At 43.2% G+C, this 27,949-nt stretch overlaps 1 protein-coding gene across 3 annotated transcripts in view; it reads right to left on the reverse strand.

Annotated features, from left to right (window-relative positions):
* Nucleotides 1-27,949, reverse strand: part of LOC144768594 (maestro heat-like repeat-containing protein family member 1) — a 149,150-nt gene that overhangs the window by 18,989 nt on the left and 102,212 nt on the right. For all 3 annotated transcript variants that reach the window (XM_078652388.1, XM_078652389.1, XM_078652390.1), the window contains exon 19: nt 634-753. In XM_078652388.1, the coding sequence (XP_078508514.1) occupies nt 634-753 (120 nt within the window). The remainder of the gene's footprint in view (nt 1-633; nt 754-27,949) is intronic.

Below are 27,949 nucleotides of genomic sequence, written 5' to 3' on the forward strand. Positions count from 1 at the left end.
CATGCTACTTAAAAAGCATCTTTGGACAATAAGATGAGAGTTTCGTCACTATTTGTTTTCTGTCACTTAGTGCGATTTCTTTAGAAGCGGTGCTTATCCTTTTTTCCTCATGTCTACTGTTGTCTATTTTGAAGGCCTTTCTGAGAGAGTCATTTCAAAGCCTTCACATAGCTTTATGTCTTTCACCACTTTATCTGTAACATTGATTACACTTGATTTATCTTGTTCAAACACTGGCTTCTATCAAGAGAGATCACCTAAAGAGGCTCCTAACTATCCCTGATGAAATGCATTATTAGTCACCTGAAAAAAGGAGGTCTACATTTAGTTTCTGCTAACTTAGTCCTCATCTTCTCTGTAGAGGGGTTTCACTCTACTATAATTTGGCTATGCACGGAGTACAAAATCACACTTTTGGGTGAGAGGAAGTACTGAGTGAGGAATGTTTCACCGGTCATCAATAATTTACCATCAAGCTCTATGAATGAAGTTACAAACCTACACAATGTACATCCAGATGCTCCACAGCACATATGACTACCTTCTCAACTTGTTTTTGTTGTGGTCGTACAGGGTGAAATACCCTAGGGAAATAAATCTATGATAATTGTAAAAAATGCACTTGATACTTACTGCATGGTAAGGCGTAGCGATGAACCTAGTAGATTCGAACATGCTTCGAAGAAAGGGTAAAATCAGTGCAGTATCATCACAGCTGGCCATGCACTTACCAAGGCACTGGAAAATAAAACCCTAATATGGGAGTGAATTAAAGACAGTCTGAGTTAAGAATAAACAGCATCTCCTGCTCACTCTATGAAAGTTTTACTTATATTGGAGTATTCATCTTTGATTCACTCTACACACATATTTGTCTCCCACTTTCAAATAGCACTCAATAAGTTGAGTGAAATGTTTGTTATCTTATGTATAGTATAGTTATATTTTCTGGACATTGTAGAGATTTGTATATGGCCTTAATATGACTCAAAACAAGGAAGTGAGGGGTAATGTGAGCCAATGAAGGTCCAGTACCAAGGCTCTGAAAGTGCTAATGCAGAAACCAGTGGAAATACTGCTCCTTTCAGAAAGCAAAGTAGAAAGAAAGGCGGACAAAGAAAGGGGAATCCTAAGGATTTTTTCTTGGTGCCTTCACAAATCCATGAGCATGTAAAGTCTCATCATCAGGGTGTTCTTCATAGGGCTGGCAATGCAATGCCCCATGGGCCCCACGAAGGGTCGCTTTAGCAGAGATCTTTTTATTTTTGCCATCTGATGAAAGTGCGAGTGTGAGGGCGTTTTGAATGTGTGAGGTTGAGTGAACGTGTATAGTGAAATGAAGAGAGACTAAAAAGAGGTATTCAACTGGACTTTAAACTGATGGTTTCCTTGGCAGGTTTAAAAAAAACATAATTTGGTACGGGCGACTACAGGGAGGTAATGTATCCAAGTAGCCTAAATCTGTGAATGTGGTCAGGTCAACGTGTTTCTTGCCTGTTGGCCCAAAAAGTATCTGTACCACTTCTTCAGGACCTAAAAAAGGGAGAGCTAACCCTACCCCACATCTAAGATGTGATATAAAGTGTAGGTAATCCCCTAAAAAAAAAATACCTTTGTTCAAAAAGTTTAAAATTGATCGTCCAACTTAGAAAAAAAAAGAGAAATTGAAGAAAACACACAGTAAACAAATGTTTTGCATGTATGGGCCAATGTGTCTCCAGGATCGCTTTTCCGGGACACTGTATGTGCATGCTATTGTTATGGCTGATTAGTCGCCACAATGTGAAGGAAGTAAAAAACACACTAGTACATGCAATATAACAGAACAGGCAAGTGGACATACAGGCAACAGATAACATAAAACCAATCTGTGTTGCTGTTACACAGTGTATCACAAGTTGTCCTCAGGAGTGAGTGAAGGGTCTTACCCTTTGGATCAGTGACCCATAGGTCAAAAGCAGAGTGTAGCACTCAGCTGCTAACTGTGGAAAGAACAATGATAGTCAACATAAAGAAACAGCAAGTTCAAGGGGACCCAAATTGCCTTGGGGTGAGAAAAAAAAGAAAAACAGAGTTTTCAAGAGATGCAACCATACTCATGTGGTTTCTGTGCAGAGAGCACTGGAGACCTACCATCCTCTGTTCATCTGGATTGAGACTGAGCAGGGGAGAAGACCCGTCTTTTAAGGTGCAGGTAATTGTAGTGATTGTCCTTGGATGGGGTGCATGCGACCGTGGGAAGGAGTGATGACGCACTGGGCCCCTTGAGATTCCAGAGCCATGATTCGCTTTTAAGTGTACCCAGAAACTGAAGGACCTCCTGGTAAACACCAGACCTCATATTCAACAGTCCTACATGCACCTTGTGGGCCTTACCACCTGTCACAGGGCACTATCCCTGTGGGTCCTACGGGGTATGCCCACTGACTAAACATTCCTAAGAGGTCAGGTTGGGTCCCAAATTCGCCTGGAAACAAAAAAGTCACAGTAACTGCAGTACAAAAAACTGTGTTTACCTGATCACCTGCCTTTGCGGCCTTTATTACGCGGGAATGACCACGAGCGCTATCGAACCAAGAATAATGGATCACTGGAGCAACATATGCTGCAGACACAGCACTACAAAAATGTGCCATCACTTTTCCAACTCCAACCACTCTCCAGATGACTTCCGGCAGATCATTTGGGAAGCTATTAATTCATGGAGCCCTTTAAACCTTTTCAGAATGGAGCAAGGGTGGATTTTATGCCTCTCCACCAACAGCAAAGGTTTGAAAGATGAAATCCTCTAGTGCGAGGTGTAATTCAGTCCCCTGTGAAATCAGATACTGTCTTACTATGGTTGGATTGACATTTTCTTCATACATGGGACCTGATATACCATATCACCATTGACACCATGTCACATATGGAATGCCTGGCTATGGAGTCCCAGACACCACACTAAGTAGTGCTTATGATAAGCATTTTGCGACTTGGCATTGGTCTCTTCTTCAGTAACACAAATGATTCTGTTGATACCAATGAGGTGGTACCCTCCAATAAGAAACCATGTAACTGGCTTAGTCTACTGTTTGAGATGAACAAGTTACTTACCTTCGGTAACGCTTTTTCTGGTGGATACAGTATCTGCCTGTGGATTCCTCACCTTGTGAATATCCCCCTGAGTCAGCAACGTTCGGAAAATTCTTTGTAGCTCGCCGGCGTGGACGACGTCACAGGAACGCACGACATTGCGCGCGGCTGCGCTGACGTCACCGACTCCATAATAGGCCTACTCCGGCGTGATGACATCAGTTCCGCCCTTTTTTCCGTGCCTTCGAGGCACACGGACGGACCAACAACAATAGATATATTCACAGTATACACAGTACAAACTAGTCAAGTTAACACACATAGTGTGAATATAACATAGTAAATCATGTACAAGAACACACTTCCTTTGAGGATAACATGTATACATTAAAAAAACCTTACCAGAAATTCAGGTATAGAAGAGTGGACAACGGGGAGGTGGGTGGGCATGTGAGGAATCCACAGGCAGATACTGTATCCACCAGAAAAAGCGTTACCGATGGTAAGTAATTTGTTCTTCTGATGGATACATCTGCCAGTGGATTCCTCACCTTGTGAATAGATTCCCACAGCAGTCCCCACTCCTGGAGGAGGGTGTCTACTCCTCTATACCAGAAAGTCCTGAAGGACAGAACGCGCAAAGTGGCCGTCCCTCCTCACTTCGGTATACAAGCAGTAATGCTTCGCGAAAGTGTGGAGGGAGGCCCAAGTTGCCTCTCTACAAATGTCCTCTATAGGAACACCCCTAGACAAAGCAGATGTTGATGACTTTGCTCTAGTAGAATGAGCTCTTATACCCTCTAGAGGTTCCTTACCAGCCAGGGCGTAGCAGATCTTGATGCATAGAATAATCCATCTCGAAAGTGTGCGCTTGTGCACAGCTCTTCCTTTTCTACTGCCAGCAAATCCAACAAACAACTGGTCATCCACCCGATAGTCCTTTGTCTTATCAAGATAAAAGCTCACCGCCCTCTTAGGGTCCAGACGGTGAAGCCGTTCCTCCTCCTTGGAAGGGTGAGGGGGAGGATAGAAGGTAGGAAGGGTAATAGACTGTCTTAGATGGAAGGGAGTTACCACCTTAGGCAGAAAAGCAGCCCTGGTCCTAAGAACCATTCGTTCAGCATGAATGGTCAAGAATGGGGGCTTCGAACTAAGAGCTTGAAGCTCACTTACCCTCCTTGCCGAGGTAATAGCAACCAGGAAGACCGTCTTAAAAGACAAGAGTCTCAAGGGACACTTGTGCAAAGGTTCGAAAGGAGAACCCAGTAAGCACCAGATTCAAGTCCCATTGAGGTACAATAAAGGGAGTAGGAGGAAATGTATTCTAAGGCCCTTTAGAAATCTTAAAACAACAGGAGACTCAAATAAGGACGGCTGATCCGGCATGCAGAGAAATGCCGACAAAGCCGAAAGATAACCTTTGACTGTAGGAACAGCAAGCCCTTGCTGCGCTAAAGAAAGAGCAAATTGAAGTATAGATGATAAACGAGCCCTCAAAGGATCGATGGATTTCTCCCCACACCAGGAAACAAACCGAGACCACCTATAAGAATAGATAGACTTGGTGGAGTCACGTCTGACCGATAGAATGACATCCACCACATCATGTGGGAGAGAAAAGGAATTCAGGTTGCCCCTTTCAATCTCTAGGCATGAAGGTGTAAGGTCTGGAGGTGGAGGTGTAGAACCTGCCCCTCCATCTGAGAGAGGAGATCTGCCCTGAGAGGGAGACAGAGCGGCAGGCACGAGGAGAGGTGGAGAAGATCTGTGTACCACGCCCTTCTTGGCCAATCCGGGGCGATCAATATGACTTGGGCCCGGTCTTGGCGAATCTTTCTCAGAACCCGAGGAATCAATGGTATGGGAGGAAACGCGTAAAGGAGTTGTGAGCCCCAACTCAACTGAAACGCGTCCCCCAAAGCTCCCAGCATCGGATACTGAAGACTGCAGAATGACGGGCAGTGAGCATTCTCGTGAGTGGCGAACAGGTCCACCTGAGGAGTTCCCCACGTCCGAAAGACGTGACAAACTACCTCTGGATGAAGCCTCCACTCGTGGTCGGCCAAGAACTGCCGACTGAGACTGTCTGCACGCATGTTCAGAACTCCGGCCAGATGATTTGCCATCAGACAAATCTGATGGTCCAGAACCCAGGACCAGAGACGCAGAGCCTCTCTGCAGAGACACTGCGACCCCACTCCTCCCTGTTTGTTGACATACCACATCGCGGTGGTGTTGTCCGTCAGGACTTGAACCGACCACCCGCGAAGGGAAGGGAAAAAGGCCTTGAGTGCTAGACGTATCGCCCGCAACTCTAGAAGGTTGATGTGAAGCAACCTTTCCTCTTGATCTCCAGATCCCCCAGATGAGCACCCCACCCTAGAGTGGATGCATCCGTTATCACCGTGGCAACCGATGGAGGTAGATGGAAAGGCTTTCCTTGAGACAGATTGCCTTCCACGCTCCACCAAGATACATCCGCTGCAGCTTCTCTGGAAATCCTCACAGACTCCCTGAGATCCCTGTTGTATTGATACCACTGCCTGCGGAGACACCACTGGAGTGCCCTCATGTGCCAGCGTGCATGGTTGACCAACAGAATGCAGGAAGGCATCAGACAGAGCAGGCGAAGGACCTTCAGGATTGGAACGACCGCTCCATTGTGAAATAAAGGAATCATTCCATGTATGTCGAGAATCCTTTGAAGTGGAGGGAATGCTCGACATACAGTGGTGTCCAGTACCGCACCTATGAACAGGTTGCGCTGGGAGGGCACCAGGTGAGATGTGGGTACATTTATTGAAAAACCCAACCTGTACAACAACTGAGTTGTGACTTGCAGATGATGGAGCACTGTCTCTGAAGATTCTGCTTTGATCAACCAATCGCCCAGATACGGGAATACAGGTATCCCCGACCTTCTGAGATGTGCTGCCACCACAGCCATCACCTTGGTGAAAACTCGAGGTGCAGTAGTAAGACCAAACGGAAGGACCGCAAACTGGTAATGTTGCGATCCCACCATGAAACGGAGATACTTTCTGTGCGACTTCAGGATAGGAATATGGAAATAAGCATCCTGCAAGTCGATCGACAACATTCAGTCCTCTTCCAGCAGCGCCTGAAGAACCTGAGCAAGGGTGAGCATGTGAACTTCTCCTGTTTCAGGTAAAGGTTCAAGATCCTAAGATCCATGATTGGACGAAGTCTGCCACCCTTCTTGGGAATCAGGAAATACCGGGAGTAGCATCCCTGACCCCTTTCCTGCTCCGGAACCACCTCTATCGCACCCTTTCGTAACAGTGACAGGACTTCCTCCTGCAGGAGAAGTAGGCGGTCCTCTGAGCAAAATCCTTGGCAAGGAGGGTAATCTGGAGGAAATTCCAGAAAGGGAAGAGCATACCCATTCTCTTCAAGATTGAGAATTGAGAATGTTTAATGGACCAATTGGCTCTCCCCTTAAAAAGAGCAGGCCTTCTGAAATGGGGGGACTTATGCGACGAAACAAAAGCTTTAAAGTGGGAATTTCTAGAGGGCATAACTGGAGGGACTTTAACAAGGTTTAAGTTCTATCAACTATCGGCCTGGTGGGGTAGTCAAAATTGGGATATAAATGATGAGGAACCGTTTCTAGAACTATTTAGTCAGCCTAGAGTAATGAAAAGGGAAACGGCACAATGGTATAATACATTATTGAATAACAAAGACAATTTGAAGATAGAAATTGCGAGAATATGGGACCCTTCCACAGTTCAGATAGCTGAGGATGTAGAGAAATTATGGATTGATTCTTTTTCATTATCCCAAAAGATAATCAAACCTTCTAATCTAAGAAGAAATCACTTATACACACTGTACAGGGTATATTGGACCCCAGCGAAACTCTCTAAGATTGCAGGGGCGCGTTATTTCTGCCCTAGGTGTAACCTAATGAGCGCAAATGACATTCATATGTTTCTTGAATGTCCTAACATAGCTAATTTTTGGGAACAATTGCGCAAATTCTTAGAAGAGGTACTGTCGGTCCCAATTCAATGTACACCCAGATTGGTTTTCTTCGGCCTATTACCTGATTATGTGTTTAATAGTAACTTGTCACAGTTTATTTTCTATGTAATGACCATTGCCAGAAGAGAGATATGCAAAGCATGGAAGTCTGTATCCCCCCCGAAATTTGCAGAGTGTCTCAAATACATCGTCGCGGTGAGTAAATTTGATATTTTATGTGGGGGTGAGAAAGCTGTCAGGTTGTGGTCAGCAATGAATGCCTGGATCGAAAAGTAACAATAGTCCAATGATTATGCCAGAGGTAAGTGGTCCTGTCCTTCCTTAGCAGCAAGTACCAACCCGAAAGGAAGTTGGACGGGTAACGACCATTCCTCTGGGCAATCTTCTACAGCTATCCACAAACACGAGGGCTGGAAAGGACAGTTTGTGACAGTGGCTTGAAGAGCGCCTATTATAGAGCAGTCATTAACTGGTGGCATATATGAGGACAAACAAAAAAAAAAAAAAAAAAAAAGATTGAGAACCCAAAGATCTGATGTAACCGATTCCCAATCCAGTAGAAAATGGGTAAGCCGACCCCCTACAGGACCCGCATGATCCGGAATGGCGGATCTAGGGCTGCTTTGCTGATGGTGAAGGGGGTTGGGAAGAGGAGGAGGAGGCTTGACGTCCTCGAGGACAAGCTCTTTGTTTGCCCCTGTAGGATTTATATAGTGGATTTTGCTTTTGCTGCTGCTGTTGAGTTTGACGGTAGGGACGAAAGGACGAACGTCCAAAACCTCTATACCTCTTAGTCGCAGAGCCTCTGGACTGCAGCCCCAAAGATTTGGCAGAAGCCCTACTGCCCTTAAATCTTTCCAAAGCTGCATCAGATTTTTTGCCAAATAGTCCAGCACCATCAAATGGGAAATCCAACAAGGCTGCCTGAACGTCCTCAGAAAAGTCAGACGACTTCAGCCAGGCAGCCCTTCTAGAGGTAACAGAAGTTCCCATAATGCGAGCAACTGAATCAGCAGTGTCAAGACCACTTTGAATCACTTGATGTGCAGCCGCCTGTGTATCGGCCAACACCGCATTAAAATCCTTCCTGCTGTCCTCAGGAATTTTAGGAGCCAACTGCCGTACAGAGTCCATCAGGGCATGTATATATCTCCCCAAGAGACATGTGGCATTGGTCGATTTTAGAGCCATACTTGCCAAAGAGAAAATCTTCTTCGCAGTCTGATCCTGTTTCTTGGACTCCTTATCCCAGGCACTTGAGGGAAAGCACCAACAGTCTTCTTCAAACAGGCTGCCTGTATAACCAGACTTCCAGGCAAAGGATGTGAGGATAGAAACTCAGGATCACCAGGTGCTACCCTATACCTCCTTGCAACACCCTTAGCCACTGCAGGAGCTGAAAGAGGCCTGTTCCAAACCTCCAATATAGGCTCAGTCAAAGCCTCATTAAAAGGAAGCAGTGGTTCCACAACTGAAGATGGGGAATGGAGGACCTAAGTCAAAAGATTAGACTTGTATTCAGCTGTAGGCAAAGTCAAATTTAAAAGATCCGCAGCTTTTTTATGACCACATGGTATGGTGCAACGTCCTTTGAAGGGGCATCAGATACAGAGGACTGCTCCCATTCAGGGGAAAGCTCGAAACCACTAGCATCCCTCAAATCATCAAAATAGTCCTCCTGAAGCTCACCTTCTTCCACCTCAGCCTCAGCCTCTCTAAATCTTTGCTCCTCTATAAGGCGCTGAGCTTCTCGCCTCGATCTCTCCTTCAAGAGTCGCGCCATCGGATCCGTGACCGACTCTGATGGAGCCGGTGCCGGCGTCGAGATCGGATCTGGAAGCCCAGGTCGCTGCTCACGAGGTCGAGTCGGAGCCGGCGACGATGGAATCGGCGTCGATTACCTCGGAGGCGCCGAGAAATGCCAAGGCGGAGCCGGCGCTAGCATAAATGGCATAAAAGGAGCTGGAGCATAGGAGTGGGGAACTACTAAATTATATGCCAATGGACCCATGGGACCCGAAGGTGCACCAGAGGGGTACAAAGCTCTCGAGTAGACTCCATACATTGCGTTTAAAAACGAAGTAGGGTCTTGACCTGGAGCTGGGAAGGGCGGGTAAGGACCCACAGGATGCTCTCTCGGAGGTTCCAGATTCACCTCCTCTTCCACAGGCGGATGGACTGGAGTCATCGAGCCCTCAGGTAATGGAGCCTCTTCTTTCTCTCGAGCCGGGGACGGCGTGGAGAGGGATCCGATACCGGAGCCGGAGAACGCACTGGCAACTTCAAGGGCGAAGCCTCACCTTCTGGAACATCAGGTGAAGGAGACACCTCATCTTTTCTATGCCTCCTCTTAGGCGACTTCGGTCTCGACTCCGAGTCCTTACCGGAGTGATGTCGAGATCCATGCCTTCGCTTCTTATGCGTCTTCTTCGTTGACCTCGAAGCATGACCAGATGACGACCTCGAAGGCAACGCCGTGCGGGACCTCGACCTCAACTTCGACCTCGCCCTACTCGAACGCGATCTCGAAGTCTTCTTCTCCTTTCTACCTTTTAACTTCACCACCAGAAGTTTTGCTTCCCTCTCTCAAAGAGCCTTCGGGTTCAACTTCTTACACGAAGAACAGCCTTTGACATCGTGGTCCCAACTCAGGCACCAGATACAATCCTCGCGCGGGTTCGTAATCGACATCATCTTGCCGCACTCCCCACATGGCTTGAACCCGGTCTTCTTAGACGACATCTTCAGCGAGAAACAAAGAAGCAAGAAGACACCATACAGAGAAAAACAGTAACTAAGTTACTAACAGCTACAGAGGTTCTCCAAAACCGTTAGCGTCGACGACGTGGAAAAAAGGGAACTGATGTCATCACGCCGGCGTAGGCATATTATGGAGTCGGTGACGTCAGCGGAGCCGCGCGCGATGTCGTGCGTTCCTGTAACGTCGTCCACACCAGCGAGCTACAAAGAATTTTCCGAACGTTGCTGACGCAGGGGGATATTCACAAGGTGAGGAATCCACTGGCAGTTGTATCCATCAGAAGCCGCCTTACTAATACCATTGACAACTTTGGTCGGCCTGCATTTGACCGCTACACACTCCAAGATGTCCACCACAGAGGGATGATACTTTTGCTACACAAGCACATGAGGGGCTTGCTCCTATTGGCTCCAGCCTACCTCTTCTCTTTCCTCTTCTCCTCATTTGACAATTCCCAATAGTGCTCACCAAGCATCCTAATCCATTGGGAATAGACCACTTGGCCGCCTCGTGCTACTTATTACATGAGGTGGCCTAGATTTCCAACATGAACACAGATGGCAATATGCCTAGATTCCACCATGAGGGATCGCTAGGAGTTATGTGCACCTGATTTGCTCTCCATCACTGTATATGCAAGAGTACTTAGGTTTACTATACTTTTCTCTGACCATTACCTTTGATTAACAAAACATTCAACTGTCTTAGTTTACTACTTAGAGGCCACCTTACAAAAACCATGGATGACTTCGGGATGCCCAGCTTTTAACCACTGCACACTCTGAGATAGGCGCCACTGAGGCATGATACCTCTGTTACATCAGCACGTGAGAAGCTCACTCCTTTTGGCTCAAACTCGCCCCTCCCCTCCTCTCCTCTCCTCATTGTCCACTAGGTCATCACTCCTTCCAGCTGCTGCCCACACCACACCTGAGGACAATCGCTCCAATTGCCCGTACCTTCAATGACAGGTCTTCTCCTCTGCTCAGTCTCGAGCCAGGCGAGCAGAGGAGGGTAGGTCTCTTGTGCTCTCCGTGCAGAAACCATGTGAGTATGGTTGCTTCTCTTGAAAACGTTTTCTTTTTCTTTTAACACTAAGTCATTTGGGTCCACTTGATTTACTGTTTCTTTTTACTGACCATCATAGCTCTTTCCACTGTCAGCAGCTGAGCACTACCCTCTGCTTTTGACCTATAGGGCATAATTAATTGATCCAAAGGGTAAGACCCGTCACTCACAATGGAGGACAACCAATCACTTATGATACGCGAACACAGATTGGTTTATTTTGAATGTTCCATGTATGTTCACTTGCTTATTCTGTTATATTATATGTACTTGTGTGTTTTTCCCTTCTTTCACATTGTGGTGACTGGTCAGCGCCAAAAATAGCATGCACATGTCTACCTTTAGAGACACTATGATACAGTGAGTTGGAAAATCGATTCTGGTGACACATTGAACCAAACATACAAAACATTTGTTTACTGAGTGTTTTCTTTATTTTTTCATTTATTTTCTAGGTTAGATGATCAATTCTAAACATTTTGAACCAGGTATTTTCTTCTAAAGGAATACCATAGCAGCATATCATGTCTTAGGTGTGGGGTCGGACTATCCCCCATATTTTTGGTCCTGACGAATCATTGTGGAACCTTTTTAGGCCATCGAAACATGACCACACTCACAGATTTAGTCTACTTGGGTACATCACACCCCTGTCTTAGCCCCAACCAAATTATATTTTTTTAATCCTACCAAGGGAACCATCACATTACAGTTCAGTTTGGTATCTCTTAGATAGTTTTAGTCTCCCTTTACTTCACTGTACACATTTACGAATCTCTGACAGAATATCGAGGCTGAAAATATCGACAGACAAAATATCGACGCTGGAATATCGAAGGCAAGTATATCGACACCCTATCTACAACATGGTAAGTATAAAAATATCGAAACAAAAATATCGATGGTAAAAATATCGTAATTAAAAATATCGTTTTTTAAAAAAAAGATAAAATTAAGTAAATAGTACTTATATATATTTTAAACGTATGTTAAAATGTGTTATAATGTTTAAAATGAATAAATAATACATATTTACTATTAAACATTTAATTAAAATTAATAATAAAATATATAATATATACTTAATTAATTATAATATATACATAATTTTTTTAATAATTATAAAATATTAACAAATACTACAATTTAAAAATACATCAACACTCATAAAATAATAACATAAATAATAATAAATAATTGTATTTAATAAATAACAACAATTAAATATACTTTCAATATTTTAAAAATTAATTAAATACAACATTATGTAACATCTTAAATACATAAAAAATATAAATAATATTGAATAGCATAAGGGTCCAAATTACTATTCAAACTCCAGAGGGTGCAACAGTAGGGAAAGCGTTGGATCGCGGGTATGTAAAAATGACTATTCCCACTCCTATGAGTACAACATTAGGGAAAGCGTTGGATAGCGTAAGAGTAAAAATTACTATTCCCACTCCAGAGAGTGCAACAGTAGGGAAAGCATTGGATAGCAAGTGGGTAAAAATTACTATTCCAACTCCAGTGAGTGAAACAGTAGGGAAAGCATTGGATAGCGGATATGTAAAAATGACTATTCCCACTCCAATGAGTGCAACATTAGGGAAAGCGTTGGATAGCGTAAGAGTAAAAATTACTATTCCCACTCCAGAGAGTGCAACAGTAGGGAAAACGTTGGATAACGGGTGGGTAAAAATTACTATTCCCACTCCAGTGAGTGGAACAGTAGGGAAAGCGTTGGATAGCGTATGGGTAAAAATTACTATGCCAACTCCAAAGGGTGCAACAGTAAGAAAAGCGCAGTGTTTTAAAAATGTGCAGTGCCCAAATAATAAACAACTGGATAAAATGAATAGGTCCTGAAGAAAGCCGGGTTAGTTACCCTAACGGCTGAAACATGTCGACCACATTACAGACCATACTGCACAGCGCCATAAGGTAGTCCTCCTGCCAGGCGTGTTTTTAATCTAGACACCTGACCTCTCCATGAAACGTTTTCAGAGGCCAGCGTAGTTCATTTTATCCAGTTGTTTATTATTTGGGCACTGCACATTTTTTACATCATTTTAGGATGCACATCATGATTATACTTTTTTGATATTCATTTCCACACCGGCACTACATGGTCGGATTTGGGAAGGTAAGACTAGCAAGTCCCACATGACGTAAACTCCACCACATGGGTGGTCTGATGGGAATTGTCTTAGCCTTCAGTTGCAACAGCTCTTTGTCTTCAACATCATGTTCTCACGCATCCACCACGGTGCCACACGGTCACCGCTGCTAGTACACCCCTTGGACCTGGTCTGCTCTCTTGTGTGTTCTGGGAAAATTACTATTCCAACTCCAGAGGTTGCAATAGTACGGACAACTTTGGATAGCGTCCCAGGAGAAATTACTATTCCCACTCCAGAGAGTGCAACAGTAGGGAAAGCGTTGGATAGCGTAGGGAGAAGAATTACTATTCCAACTCCAAAGGGTGCAACAGTAGGGAATGCCAATTAATAAATATTTACAAAATATATTACACATAAAAATTTTTAATTAATTACAATTAAATTACTTCCCACCCTATTCCCCTATAAACCCACAACCCACTCTGGTACTAAAACATTACATTTAATAATAATTAACATTAATTACCAATTAAATAAATATTTTATCAATTAAATAATTAATTGCCAATTCATAATTACATACAAAATTAATTATTTACAATTAAATTACTTCCCACCCTATTCCCCTATAAACCCACAACCCGCTCTGGTACTAAAACATAACATTTAATAAAAATTAACATTAATTACCAATTAAATAATTAATTTATCAAATAAAATAATGAATTGCCAATTAATAATTACAATTAAATTACTTCCCACCCTATTCCACTATAAACCCACAACCCACTCTTGTACAAAAACATAACATTTAATAATAATTAACATTAATTACCAATAAAATAATTACATCAATTAAAATAATTAATTGCCAATTAATAATTAAATAAAAATGTAATTAATTACAATTAAATTACTTCCCACCCTATTCCCCTATAAACCAACAACCCACTCTGGTACTAAAACATAACATTTAATAAAAGTTAACATTAATTACCAATTAAATAATTAATTTATCAAATTGAATAATTAATTGCCAATTAATAATTACAATTAAATTACTTCCCACCCTATTCCCCTATAAACCCACAACCCACTCTGGTACTAAAACATAACATTTAATAATAATTAACATTAATTACCAATTAAACAATTATTTATCAATTAAAATAATTAATTGCCAATTAATAATTAAATAAAAAATGAATTAATTACAATTAAATTACTTCCCACCCTATTCCCCTATAAATACACAACCCACTCTGGTACTAAAACATAACATTTAATAATAATTAACATTAATTACCAATTAAATAATTAATGTATCAATCAAAATAATTAATTGCCAATTCATAATTACATACAAAATTAATTATTTACAATTAAATTACTTCCCACCCTATTCCCCTATAAACCCACAACCCGCTCTGGTACTAAAACATAACATTTAATAAAAATTAACATTAATTACCAATTAAATAATTAATTTATCAAATAAAATAATGAATTGCCAATTAATAATTACAATTAAATTACTTCCCACCCTATTCCACTATAAACCCACAACCCACTCTTGTACAAAAACATAACATTTAATAATAATTAACATTAATTACCAATAAAATAATTAATTTATCAATTAAAATAATTAATTGCCAATTAATAATTAAATAAAAATGTAATTAATTACAATTAAATTACTTCCCACCCTATTCCCCTATAAACCAACAACCCACTCTGGTACTAAAACATAACATTTAATAAAATTTAACATTAATTACCAATTAAATAATTAATTTATCAAATAAAATAATTAATTGCCAATTAATAATTACAATTAAATTACTTCCCACCCTATTCCCCTATAAACCCACAACCCACTCTGGTACTAAAACATAACATTTAATAATAATTAACATTAATTACCAATTAAACAATTATTTATCAATTAAAATAATTAATTGACAATTAATAATTAAATAAAAAATGAATTAATTACAATTAAATTACTTCCCACCCTATTCCCCTATAAATACACAACCCACTCTGGTACTAAAACATAACATTTAATAATAATTAACATTAATTACCAATTAAATAATTAATATATCAATCAAAATAATTAATTGCCAATTAATAATTAAATAAAAAATTAATTAATTACAATTAAATTACTTCCCACCCTATTCCCCTATAAACCCACAACCCGCTCTGGTACTAAAACATAACATTTAATAAAAATTAACATTCATTACCAATTAAATAATGAATGTATCAATTAAAATAATTAATTGCCAATTAATAATTACAATGAAATTACTTCCCACCCTATTCCACTATAAACCCACAACCCACTCTTGTACAAAAACATAACATTTAATAATAATTAACATTAATTACCAATAAAATAATTAATTTATCAATTAAAATAATTAATTGCCAATTAATAATTAAATAAAAATGTAATTAATTACAATTAAATTACTTCCCACCCTATTCCCCTATAAACCAACAACCCACTCTGGTACTAAAACATAACATTTAATAAAATTTAACATTAATTACCAATTAAATAATTAATTTATCAAATAAAATAATTAATTGCCAATTAATAATTACAATTAAATTACTTCCCACCCTATTCCCCTATAAACCCACAACCCACTCTGGTACTAAAACATAACATTTAATAATAATTAACATTAATTACCAATTAAACAATTATTTATCAATTAAAATAATTAATTGCCAATTAATAATTAAATAAAAAATTAATTAATTACAATTAAATTACTTCCCACCCTATTCCCCTATAAACCCACAACCCGCTCTGGTACTAAAACATAACATTTAATAAAAATTAACATTCATTACCAATTAAATAATGAATGTATCAATTAAAATAATTAATTGCCAATTAATAATTACAATGAAATTACTTCCCACCCTATTCCCCTATAAACCCACAACCCGCTCCGGTACTAAAACATATAATGTACTTAAATTTTTTTTTATTAATATATAAAAATAATACACATATAATAAAAATTAATTTAAATACTTAACAAAAACATTTTTTATTTTTTTATTTTATTTTAGCGATTTGTAGAGCGCCTGGTGACCCGGAAGCATCCCCGCGCTATAACATTTGTGGAGACCAGAGGAGAAAAGGAGGGGACTTTATTTTGGGAATAGCAGCGTTTTCAGTTTTTCCTGAAAATCAGATGACTGGGTTCCAGCCGCAGGGGGCGGGGAAGTGAATTCCACCCGGAAGATGCTTTAACAGAAAAGCGTCGGCCGCCGGTACGTGTCTTCCTGTATCTGGGGACGTTGGCCAGACGCTCATTATCCGAGCGAAGGGACCTGGGGGCCATGTAAGGGGTAACCAGGTCTCTCAGAATAGCAGGGCCAAGACCATTAAACAGTTTGTGTGCAGTGCACAGGGCCTTGAATTCGACCCTTTGACGTATTGGAAGCCAGTGGAGGGCCTTAATTGCTGGTTTGGCTGATACTCTGGAAGGGAGGTTCATAAGTAACCGGGCGGCTGCGTTCTGCGTGCGCTGGAGTTTAGCCATGGTAGCTTCTGGAGCTCCCAGATATACCATGTTGCTGTAGTCCAGCCGCGCAAGGATCAGAACTTGGACCAGGAGTTTCCTGGATAGGGGCGGAAGTATTGGGAGGATCCTGCGGATAGAGCGCATGAGACCAAAGCAGGTACCTGCTGTTTTGGATGCTTGGGTTTTCATCGACAGCTCGGGTTCTAGCCAGACTCCTAAGGTCTAAATTTCTTGTTTCGGGGTGGGATTTTCCCCGAACACGTCTGGCCAGACCGATGGGGGGATGGTGGTCCATTGCTTGCCCAGAAGCATGACTTCAGTCTTTGACCCGTTTAGTTTGAGCGATGACTCGCACATCCAGTTGTGAATTTCCTTGAGGCAGTTCGGCAAATTGTCTGGATAGTTGTCCAGTTGGGAGAGTGAGACGACCAGTTGCGTGTCGTCCGCGTAGCTCCCTATTTTGATCCCGAAGGGGGTGACCACGTCTTCGAGAGGGGCCATGTAAGCATTAAATAGAGTGGGGCTTAGTGATGACCCCTGGGGGACCCCGCTTGTGACGGGGAGGGTGGCAGAGTGGAAGTTGCCGTCCCATACCTGGAACGAGCGCCCTGAGAGGAAGGATTCTATCCACGTGAGCGCCGAACCTGCGATCCCTGCCGCAGCCAGCCGATGGAGTAAGACACGATGGTTAACTGTGTCGAAGGCTGCGCTGAGATCCAGGAGGATCACTGCCACTGACCCTCCTGAATCCAGAATGCACCTTGCCTCCTCGATGACGGCGAGAAGGGCGGTGTCTGTGCCATGGCCCGGGCGAAACCCAGTTTGGGACTGCCGTAAGAGGTTATTTGCTTCTAGAAACTGTGACAGTTGCCCATTGACCAGTTTCTCGGCCATTTTGCTGATGCAAGGGAGGAGTGAAATTGGCCGGTAGTTCGCCATGTCGGCCGGGTCCAGCTGGGTTTTTTTTAGGAGTGCCTTAACTACTGCACTCTTCCAGCTGGGGGGGACCAAGCCTTGAGAGAGCGAGATGTTTATAAGCTCCGTAATCGTAGGCACGATGACAGGGGCTACTGTTTTAAGGAATCTGATGGGGGCGGGATCCAAAGGGGAACCGCTTTTCATTTTGGCCATGGTTGTGTCAACCTCGTTCCGTGTTACTGCCCTAAAAGCAGTCAGCTGAGGAAGCAAGCTGCTTCCTGTGCGGTTGGTGGATGCCTCATAGTCCATGTGGTTCGGCAGACAGGGAGGGGGAAGGGAAACTAGAATGCGGGCGATTTTAGCGTTAAAGTAGGTAGCCAGTTCGTTACTTCTGTCTGCCGGGGGTGAGTTGGAGGAGGGTGGAGCTGGTATTTTCAATAGCTCTTTGGCAATGAGAAAGGATTCCCTTGCCGAGTTGGTGGAGTTTTTTATTCTCGCATCATAGTGAGAGGCTTTAGTGAGCTTCAGGGTTGATTTATAGATTCTCACCGACCTCTGATATGCTTCCTTGCTGGTGTGCTGCCAGTCTTTCCTCCATAGCCGCTCTGCTTTTTTGCAGTTTTTGCGGAGAGTCCGGAGTTCCGGGGTGTACCATGGGGCAGATCCTAGTTTCCCGTTTTTATCCTCACGGGTTTTTATAGGGAGGATGGAGTCCAATGACGTGGCGATCCACTCCCTGAATTTACTGTCTGCGGTGACCGGGTCTTCCGAGGAGGTAGGGGTAGCAGAGTTCAGGGTTCTGGTCCAATCCTCTGTGGAGAGTCTGGACCATGCCCTATCCCTGGTATAGGTGGTGGGTTTGTGGAGTTTCTTGAAGGCTCCTGGTAGGCGGAGAGGGACCATGAAGTGGTCCGTCCATGGGAGGGGGAGGGACTCTTTGGCTTGAAGGGTAGGGATGTTGGTGAACACCGGGTCAAGCAAAGGACCTTTAGTGTGTGTGGCTCAGGAATTTGAGAGGTGGAGACCGTAGGCCGCCAGTTCAGCAATCAAGTCGGCTGCCCCTGTGTCTAGGGGGTCGTCGAAATGAATGTTAAGGTCCCCTAGTATCAAGAAGTTGGTAGTGGAGTGGGCCTGAGCAGCTATAACATCCAGGAGAGCGCTGGAGAAAGGGCCCGAATGGCCAGGGGGGCGATAAACTAGGAGGCCTGACAGTGAGTTAGTTGGTGCTAACTGGATGGTGAAATGAAGGCTTTCGGAATCCAGGATATGCGCGTCGTTGGTTCTACAGGAGAGATAGTCCCGGTGGATGATGGCCAAGCCTCCTCCTCTACCAGATGGACGAGGTTGGGATTGAATAAGGAAGCCCGAGGGGATAGCTAGAACAACGTCTGAATCCGAATGATCAGTAAGCCACGTTTCCGAGAGGAACAGAATGTCGAGCTCGTGGTCTTCTATTAGATGATTAATTAGCAGTGCATGCCTAGGGAGTGAGCGACAGTTCAAGGTGGCCAATTTAAGAGCTGAGGGCATGGTGGGTCGGCTGGGAAGTTTGAGCTGAGCTGGGTGGCAGCGTGTGCAGCTGGTAAATGGTCCTTCAAGATCATGAACATAGTTGCATGCGGTGTCAATAGTGGGTCTGAGACTGAGGAGGTCCCGGCGCGAATAGCTTACCTTAGGGGAAGCTTGGTCCGGCAGGGGTTCTGGCCCTGGGCCCGGCCGTGCGCAGACGGGCGCAGACAGGCTTGTCTTAGGCGCGCCTTCGGCGCGCAAACGGCGCTCCCGCTGCGCTCGTCCGCTGCGCTGGTATGGCCGACACATTTTGTGGCGTGGGGGGTGGGCGTGGCCTCGTAATGGGCGTGGCTACGCCTTCGAGCCGCGATGGCGGTTTGGGTGTTTTCCCTGTGTCAGCGCTAGGTTCCGCTGTATCAGGGGAAGTCAGGAGGGCTGCTCGGCGCGTTAGGCAGGCGCTACTGAGTTCAGGTAAGATCGATTTATAAAAACAGTGCAGGTGAAAGAACGTAATTTTAAAAGATCACAGAACAAAAGAGATAGGGACTAGAAAACGTGAGGGTGAGGGTCAAGCAAAAATCTTGGTGGGATTGAGAGGCTGTAAGAGAGGAGGGAAGATGGGAGAGGTGGGAGGGCAGTAGACAGGGATTACGTTTGGGGGGATGGCGGAGTGAAAGGCTGGGGATAAAGAGATTGAAAAAGGGTGTAGGGAAGAGGAAGACAGAGAGTAGGATTGAAGGGGATTATAAGGATAGAAGACAGTGGAAGAGAGGAGTGGAAGAAGTAAAAAGTCAAAAAGATATAGCATACAAAATTCAAAATTTTACATTTCAGTAAGCATATACCGTTTCGTAAAACAATAATACTGCAAGAGTGATTTGAAGATTAAAAGTATGATTAAGACCTCAGAAGGGTTAAATGATGAGGATTCCTAGGTGTGCACACAGAGCGTTACTGAGTAAATAATTAGAGCTGTTAGACCGCCGTTTAAGACCGCATAAAAGCTAACTGAGGTAGATTTCTAAAAAAGCACACAAGGTAATTAGTGAATAATAATCAGAGCCGTTCACAGTAGATTTCAAACATGATATAGTAGTCACACAATTCAAAATAAATAAAATAAAGTGGCAGAGTGATTGGAATCTAAGAGAAAGATTAGGGGTGACAGAGAGAAGCTTAGGAGTGATTAGCAATAGTGGAAATTCGGGGGCAATAAGGGAAGAGGGCTGACTTGTGGTGCTAATATAAGTTTGTTTAAAAGTAGGATTCAGAGATTAAATAAAAAGAATAACTAATTAGGGTATATATATAAACAGGAAGGTAAAGTGAGGTAGTACAAGGTAGAGGTAAAGTGAGGTAGTTCAAAGTGTGTAAGATTCCAAGGATTGAACATAGAGCATTAGAGATATTCCAACCGGAAAAAGAGTCCTACATTCAAAAACGAAAATAAAATAAAATAAAGTGGCAGAGTGATTAAAATCATAGAGAAAAGATAAAATGTGACAGAGAGAAGCTTAGAATACAAATCAATACAATAAAATAAAATAAAGTGGCAGAGTGAATACTTTCAAAGAGATAGGTTAAAAGAGACAGAGAGAAGCTTAGGAGTAATTAGCATTAGAGAGTGATAAATTAACATCGATCACAATATGTAACTGACAAGATAAACATATAACACATACATAATAAAAATCAAAAAATAATACAAATATCGATATTAATAACATCGAAATTAGTCAAATCGATATATATGCTATCGATATTACTGATAGAGCAAGCATCGCATCGCGACTTGCTCGAGTCAAGAACCTCGCCCGTGTGTAATAAATTAATAAATTGTACGTCTTACTAATCTTTTATTTTCATATTCGAACAAGGTAGAGGAAGCTTGCGTACGTGTATTTCTAAGACAACTAAACAATGTCTCTAAAACATGGCCGCCGCTTGAAAAGTGCTTCTGCGCATGCGTCAGTCACACTCACGTGACCTGACGTAGTTATAAGTTTTGGAGGGAAAGGGTGCGCATGCGTAATACACAGCTTTCGTGAATAACGTGGTAATGCTCTTGTGAGCGTGTATATGTTGCTAACATTTAAAACTGCATAGTATATTTTTATAATGATAAGTTTGAAGTACAAGACCAATGATGTGTTTACATACATTTATTTCTATGTATTAATTTGTTCTCGCTTACTTTTCATGTACTGCGGGAAATGGGGGTCCGAACCGGTTGGGAGCCATATTGAGGGTCTCTTCTGCGCAGACTCGTGGTGCACTGAAAGGTGGCAACATTGGACAGTGGAACTCAGCCAGCTGGCAGCCACCGTCAAGATGCTCATGGGAAAGCCACCTCTGCCCTACGAGAACGGAGAAAGTTGCTCCTTATATGATACATTGTGTGTTGCGCTACTATTTGCCGTGCAGTTTCTCATGGGAACCCCAATCTTGCTAGGCGGTACCCAGAGATGTAAATTAGGCCTCCAAATAGTCTATTCTGATTGGTGTGTTACCCAAAGCCTACCTTAGGACCAATCCAAATTGAGGGATTCTGACACTTTGCAACATTGGGGGGTGGTACACCGTCCCCAAACAGTATAACTACCCTGGGTTCACCTAGGGAAGTCGTCCGACTTGTCTGGTTTAGCTGACCTGTCACTGACCCAACGCACTCAATAGGTGACTGAAGATACAGAGTACTGCAGAGCACTCTGTCCGAAATTGACCATAGACTAAGGTTTTACTAAACCTTAAAGTGCTGGCGGAGCACTGTGCTTGGAGTTCGCTGACCCAATCGGGGTCTTGATCGATAGCTGCAGAGAGGGTGGAGCGCAGGCGTTGCTTCCGAACTGCGGGTGCTGGTCCTGTCCTGAGGGTCCTGTCCGAGAGGTCCTGTCCTGATTCCTAATCTGAGGGTTTCCTGTCCTGTCCTGGGTGTCCATTCTGCACCTGCTGTCCTTTGAGGGGTATCCTTCCTTGAGGGTTTCCTGTCCTTAACTGACCCGTGGCCAGGGTTTGGTTTTCACACCAGTCTAGGTAAATATTACTCAGAATCTCCTGAAAAACTGCACCTTTCTATTTTTCTGTCTTTTGCTTTAATAAAGACATACCTTTGCATATGTTAATTTTCCATGCTTTTCTGCAACCATTTAATCATAAAAGTCATTTGCATTTATTTCATAACGTGTTCCTATGTTACCCTACCTGTTAGAAATTATATTTTGCATTGCAGTTTGTCATTTTCTGATATGGTCTAGAACCTCCTTACTTAAACTGTCTAAAGAACTTTTTCCTTAAAAGCATAGCGTGTCTCTCTCCATAGACTCTCCTATAGATGTAAATGTCCCGAACTCCTGTCTTATTCCCTTGAAATAATTCTAGAACACTAGTCCTAATCAAAGCCTATCCCATCTTTAGTGATTCATCTTAAACGTTCTAATTCCTGATCCATTCATTTAAGTGTGTCCTGATTCCATTAGTCTATAAATGGTTGCTCTGACTTATTTGCTATTCAGCTATGTACTTTCTGTTATTCTGATTATCGATTGCTTAATTACTGTGAATTTGATGATTTCTGAATTTTACTAAATTAGATAAAGACTTTAAAACTTCCAGTTGTCCTTTTACAGCTAGCTCCCTGATCCATTGTGGTCATAGGTACCCGTGTCGGTGGATGGTAAGTCGGGTACGCTGAGGAATAACGAAGGGAACTCACAAATATCTGATAGCAGAGCGTGAGGTCATCTGATCAATGTATATGGTGATTTGAAATATATGGGCCCGAAACCAGAAGTGGCGAAATTATTGGTCGGGTGACCCGCGCGCTCTATCAGTATTTTCTGGTAAGCAGAGGATGGTTAGGGACTAGTTAAAGGTTAGGTAGGACTAGTTAAGCTAAGTCAAGTCGGTAGCTGCTAGTATATTGATGCTGCTATAAGAGCGGCCATTTCGAGGGGCCTGATCACTCTCTTGAGAATGCGCTGCTTTTGAAATTTATGAATTGTTTTAAAATTGTTATTCTTGTTCTTATATTGTTATATGTATTAATCCAAACGTATGTAAAACGTATCGTTAAGTGTTGTCGGAACTCCCCGGGGAATTGAATAGGCAAGTGGTGAATAGAATTCATTGCCTTGAGGTCGCAGGCTCAAGGAAAGTTAGGTGCAGGTTAGGCAGAACCGGAAGCACTAACTAGGGTTTTTCTGAATACATGTGTGAATAAATGTTAGTAACGAGGTTCATTGGCAAAATTCCAATAGTGGCGTAACCTAATAAGGGTCACATCGGAAGAGTAGCAGGTTCATCGGAGCTTGAGTGAAAGCAAAGGGGTCCGCTGGGAAACCTTAGACTCGGATATATCCCGGAAAAGAGTGGATGGGTCTAGGGAAGTAACAGGTTCACTGAGGCTAGAGTGAAGGGTAGGCGGAAGAGATCTACCCGCAGCGTGTGAAAAGTAAATGGAAGTAGTTTACTTGCAGTAAAAGAAATCTTTCCTGTCTAGACACTTGAGCACTGTGGCGAATGTGTATTCGTTGTAAAATAACCAAGCACTAGCACTTTAGAAAGAAAGAAAGTTTCCGTTACCTTGTGAAGGGAGGGAGTCAGTCGCGAAGCGTCTCTGACGTCACTCCGTGCCGCGCTGGGATTGGTAGATACAGCGGGCGGGTAGCGGGGCTGGAATTGTGAAGGAGGGGTGAGCGCCGAAGCGTGAGAACTGTCTCGCGAAAAGGCCGCGCACCCATTGGCCGAAAAATATTTGAACGCGTGCACCCATTGGTCGCACGGAATTTCAAGACGCATTCTGATTGGAGGTAATTTGTAAACAAAGTTAAGCGTATAAATCGTATGTGGCACTCGTATTCTCCAGAGACTAGACCCGATCCAAGAAACCAAGGGTTTGAAAGGGATCAGTGGAAAGCTAATAGATACGATATTATGTACGGAAATAAGCGAAAAATGTCCCTTGTAAATAAGGTAAAGAATTACTTCAAAAAGGACAAGCCGATTAAAACTAGAGAGGGCATTGTTATTCCACCACCAAATACTCCCGCCTCTTTCATGATGTTTGACAGAGGGTACAATACGTGTGTGTGGTTAGAAAATTGGGTGAAGTACACAGAAGACGACGGAATAATGGCCTTTCCGTTAGAAGGTACCTTTAATGGTAGGATCTTGTTCAACTTAAGAACCCGAATGAATGAATTACATCCCAGACCGAGACTAACGCAGTATGAGGCATTAGAGGAATGGGAGATTGAGGCTTTCCAAAGAGAGAAGCCCCGAATGGACAAAGGGCTGACAAAGTATTACCCAAAGCTGAGACAAGAATCCCGAGATAAAAAGATGAAACAATGGAGACAGAGCATGATTGTTGAGGGACTGTTTCCCATGATGCCAGCAGAAGATCCTCCTGGGGGGGGGAAAAGAACAGAAAAGACTAAACATTGGGGGCCCCTGGGAGAGTCAGATGACGAATTGTTAGATGACATGTGCATGAGAAGTCCGCCTCCTTATAATGAGGGACACCGACCTTCGAGTGCAGGAGATATTCCCCGGAGACCCCTACAAAGGGAAGAGGTCAGGTCCGCAAGTGTAGGAGGGGATTATATAGTTCCTCCTTATACTGAGAATCTGGGACCCATAGAAACCAGAAGTATATACCCCAGGAGACCCGTGGGTGAGGAGACAAGATATTCACGTGAAGGAGATTTTTGCTCTCACCCCCCCTACGGAGGTGAGGTGAGGTCCTTGAGTTCAGGAATGCCACGATTACAGTCCCGGGATGAGGAAGATCAGAGAATTCTAGGCACAGGAAGTCTGTTTCAGAAACCTAATTATGGCGGAGGGCCGAGTGAGACTCATCCCACTGCCCCGAGTTATGCTCCCATCCAGGTGTTACATGGAAACTCCTTGGACAGGTTATTAGAAGAGAAAGAGCGAGAAGCGCTGGGGAATCAGCGAGCTGAAATAATACGGAAAATGTCACAGCTAAATGCAAGTCCTGAAGCCTTGACGATCCCAGTAACAATCGGACCGGTGGTTCCGCTGTACGGGGACCGTCAAGGGACTCCAAAAACTCCCGTAATTACCCCTGTCATTGCACCGACCAGACCAGAACCCTTAATTATAGATGATCAGACCAGTGAGTGCGAGTCGGAGGTCTCGCTGCTAGATCTGCCCATTAGAAAGACTGGGAAAAGGATCCCGAAGCCGCACACGTTTAGTACGAGGGCAATTCAGATGGAATCGACCTCGGGTACTAGGAGTGTCACATTGGTGACTCCTGAAGAAATCGAAAGATGGAGTCAGGAATTGGAAAAGCAAACGTCCCCAACGAAACCTTTAGATCTTTACAAGCTGAGAATAGAAATAGAGGAATTGATGGCAGGAAACGTAGGATTAGACAGATTAAATACCTACTCCGAAGACGAAATGCTGTTTATCTGCAAAAGTCTCACCCGAAATACCAGAGTACTTCATGAAAAACTGACAGACACTGCTGCTAGCATGGGTATAGATATTTCAAGATCGAAACCGCTGCAAAAACCATATAGAGCAGATTTCTCAGACAAAGATTTGGAAAACTTGAATGCTTCAGGAAAGAAAGCACAGGTCAAGGAACTATTGTCAGTATTGCAAAAATGGGGAGATGTGGAAAGGTGGAAAGCAAGATGGGCCAAGAAAAAGGATGAGGCCAGGACTAGGCAGGCAACTCCCGAATTTTTGCTAAAAGAAGCTGAAAAACCAGAGCAGTTATGCCCTATGCGCGAAGTACCAGGTGGGAAGTATGTGCACGTTCCATGGTCCAGACAGGATATTGTGTCCTTTACTAACGATTTCCCAAAATTGCGCGAAAAACCAGTAGACTGGTACCGGCAGGTGGAAAGGTTCGTAAAGGTGCAAAAATGCCTGTGGAAAGACCTGGATGGGTTTTTCGACATTGTGGTCCCGGTAGATCTGTGGACCGAGTGTAAAATAGCCATAGCTTGGCCTAGTGAGGAATACCCGAGAGATGGCAACACAGGGGAACCATCGAAAGAAGTGATGAAAAAATATGAACAAGTAATACAGCATTTGAAAGTAAAAGTGCCAGCAAAGGAAACTGATTGGACCAAGATAGATAGAACAACACAGGAAAGAGACGAGACAGTGCACTCCTTTTATGAAAGGCTGTTGCAGGTGTTCAAAACATACAGCGGTATAGACAACATCGAGATGAAGGATATGACACATTTTATTTACAGGTTTGTAAATGGTTTAAGACCCGAAATTTGTCAGTGGATAAAAGATAACAAAATCTGTTGGCATACTAAAAAGATGGATGAGGTCCTACGGTACGCCAAGTACTGTGAGGACGAGATGGCAGAAAAGAAAAAGGCTCTTAAGGAGAAGGTTATGTGGGCTCAAGTGAAGCTCGCAGAACAGCAGGAAAAACAATTGAGTAAAATGGTTAAATCTAATGAGAACAAAAGTCTTGGGGAAGGGGGTGGAGGAAAGCCCCGGCCCAAAATGAGCAGGGAGGAGGCAAAGAAGAAATTTCCCTGCCACCAGTGCGGGGAAATTGGACACTGGCGAAACGAGTGTCCTTATCTACAGGATGATAACGCCCAAACACCTGATTTAACTCCACAGACGCAGAAAGAAAGACCAAGAAAGACCCAACCACAGGTAAAAACGATTCAGTTGCCCCGAGCACCAAAGCAAGTATTTAAGGGAAAGTCCACGCAGGGTGATGACGTAGAGGTCTGGGAAAGCAATGAGAACAGAAATACAGCAACTTCGCAGTATTTACTAAACGATACCTTCCTTTGTGATGACCAGTATTGACGGGGCCTGAGAGGGGAGGACGAGGAGTGCGTACTTGGCGCCTCCTTGCCGGTAGACCAGTCCGGACCATACATTGAAGGAAAGGTTGACGGAAATGATGTCACTTTTCTGTTGGACACTGGCGCTACCCGTTCTACTGTGAGAACAGTGGACGTTCCAAACCTACCCCTCTCGGGAGAAGCCATCCAAGTAGTGGGTGTATCTAATCAATTGATTAGTACTCCTGTTACCGAGCCCATGGAGATCTCAATTGGAAACTTTAAAGAAATGCATAGATTTGTCGTTTGTGACACCAGTCCAGTGAACTTACTGGGACGTGATTTGCTGTGCAAAATGAACTGTACCATCTTTTGCACACCAAAGGGTGTTGAAATTCAGACCCCAGATGAAGATGGCATTTATAAATTAATGTTAATCAGACCAGACTCAGAAATTAAACGAATGACTATGCAGGATTTGCCCAAAGAACTCCAAGAAACAGTGAAGCCAGAGGTATGGGACTTTACCGGAAAAGATGTAGGATTAATGAAAAACGTAGACCCCATACAGATAGCCATCAAGGACAATGCAGTCTATCCTAATACTAAACCCTACAGAATGAATGCAGAAGTGAGAGCAGGGGTTGCCCTGGAAATACAGAAATTATTAGAAGGAAACATCATACAGGAAGTAATGAGTAGCCCATGCAACTCACCGATTATGGGCATAAAAAAGCCTAGTGGCAAGTACAGAGTAGTGCAGGACCTAAGAAAGGTAAACAAGATAGTGATTCCTTGCTGCCCTATTGTCCCGAACCCGGCAGTGATTCTGTACCAGATTCCCTGGGATGCTGAGTGGTTCACTGTGATAGACCTATGTCATGCATTCTTTTCCATTCCCTTGCATCCAGACAGCAAATTTCTTTTCTCATTTGCTTTCAACAGTCACGTGTATGTCTGGAACAGGGTCCCCCAGGGGTACACAGAGAGCCCCTCTATCTTTAATCAGATCTTGAAAAAATGCTTGGAAATTTTGGTCTTACCTGGAAATTCTGTCTTGGTGCAATACATTGACGACCTCTTGGTGGCGTCCAAAAGTCATAGGGACTGTGTGATTGACACCATTGC

Source organism: Lissotriton helveticus, chromosome 7, assembly GCF_964261635.1.
Source record: "Lissotriton helveticus chromosome 7, aLisHel1.1, whole genome shotgun sequence".
Taxonomy (NCBI): domain Eukaryota; kingdom Metazoa; phylum Chordata; class Amphibia; order Caudata; family Salamandridae; genus Lissotriton; species Lissotriton helveticus.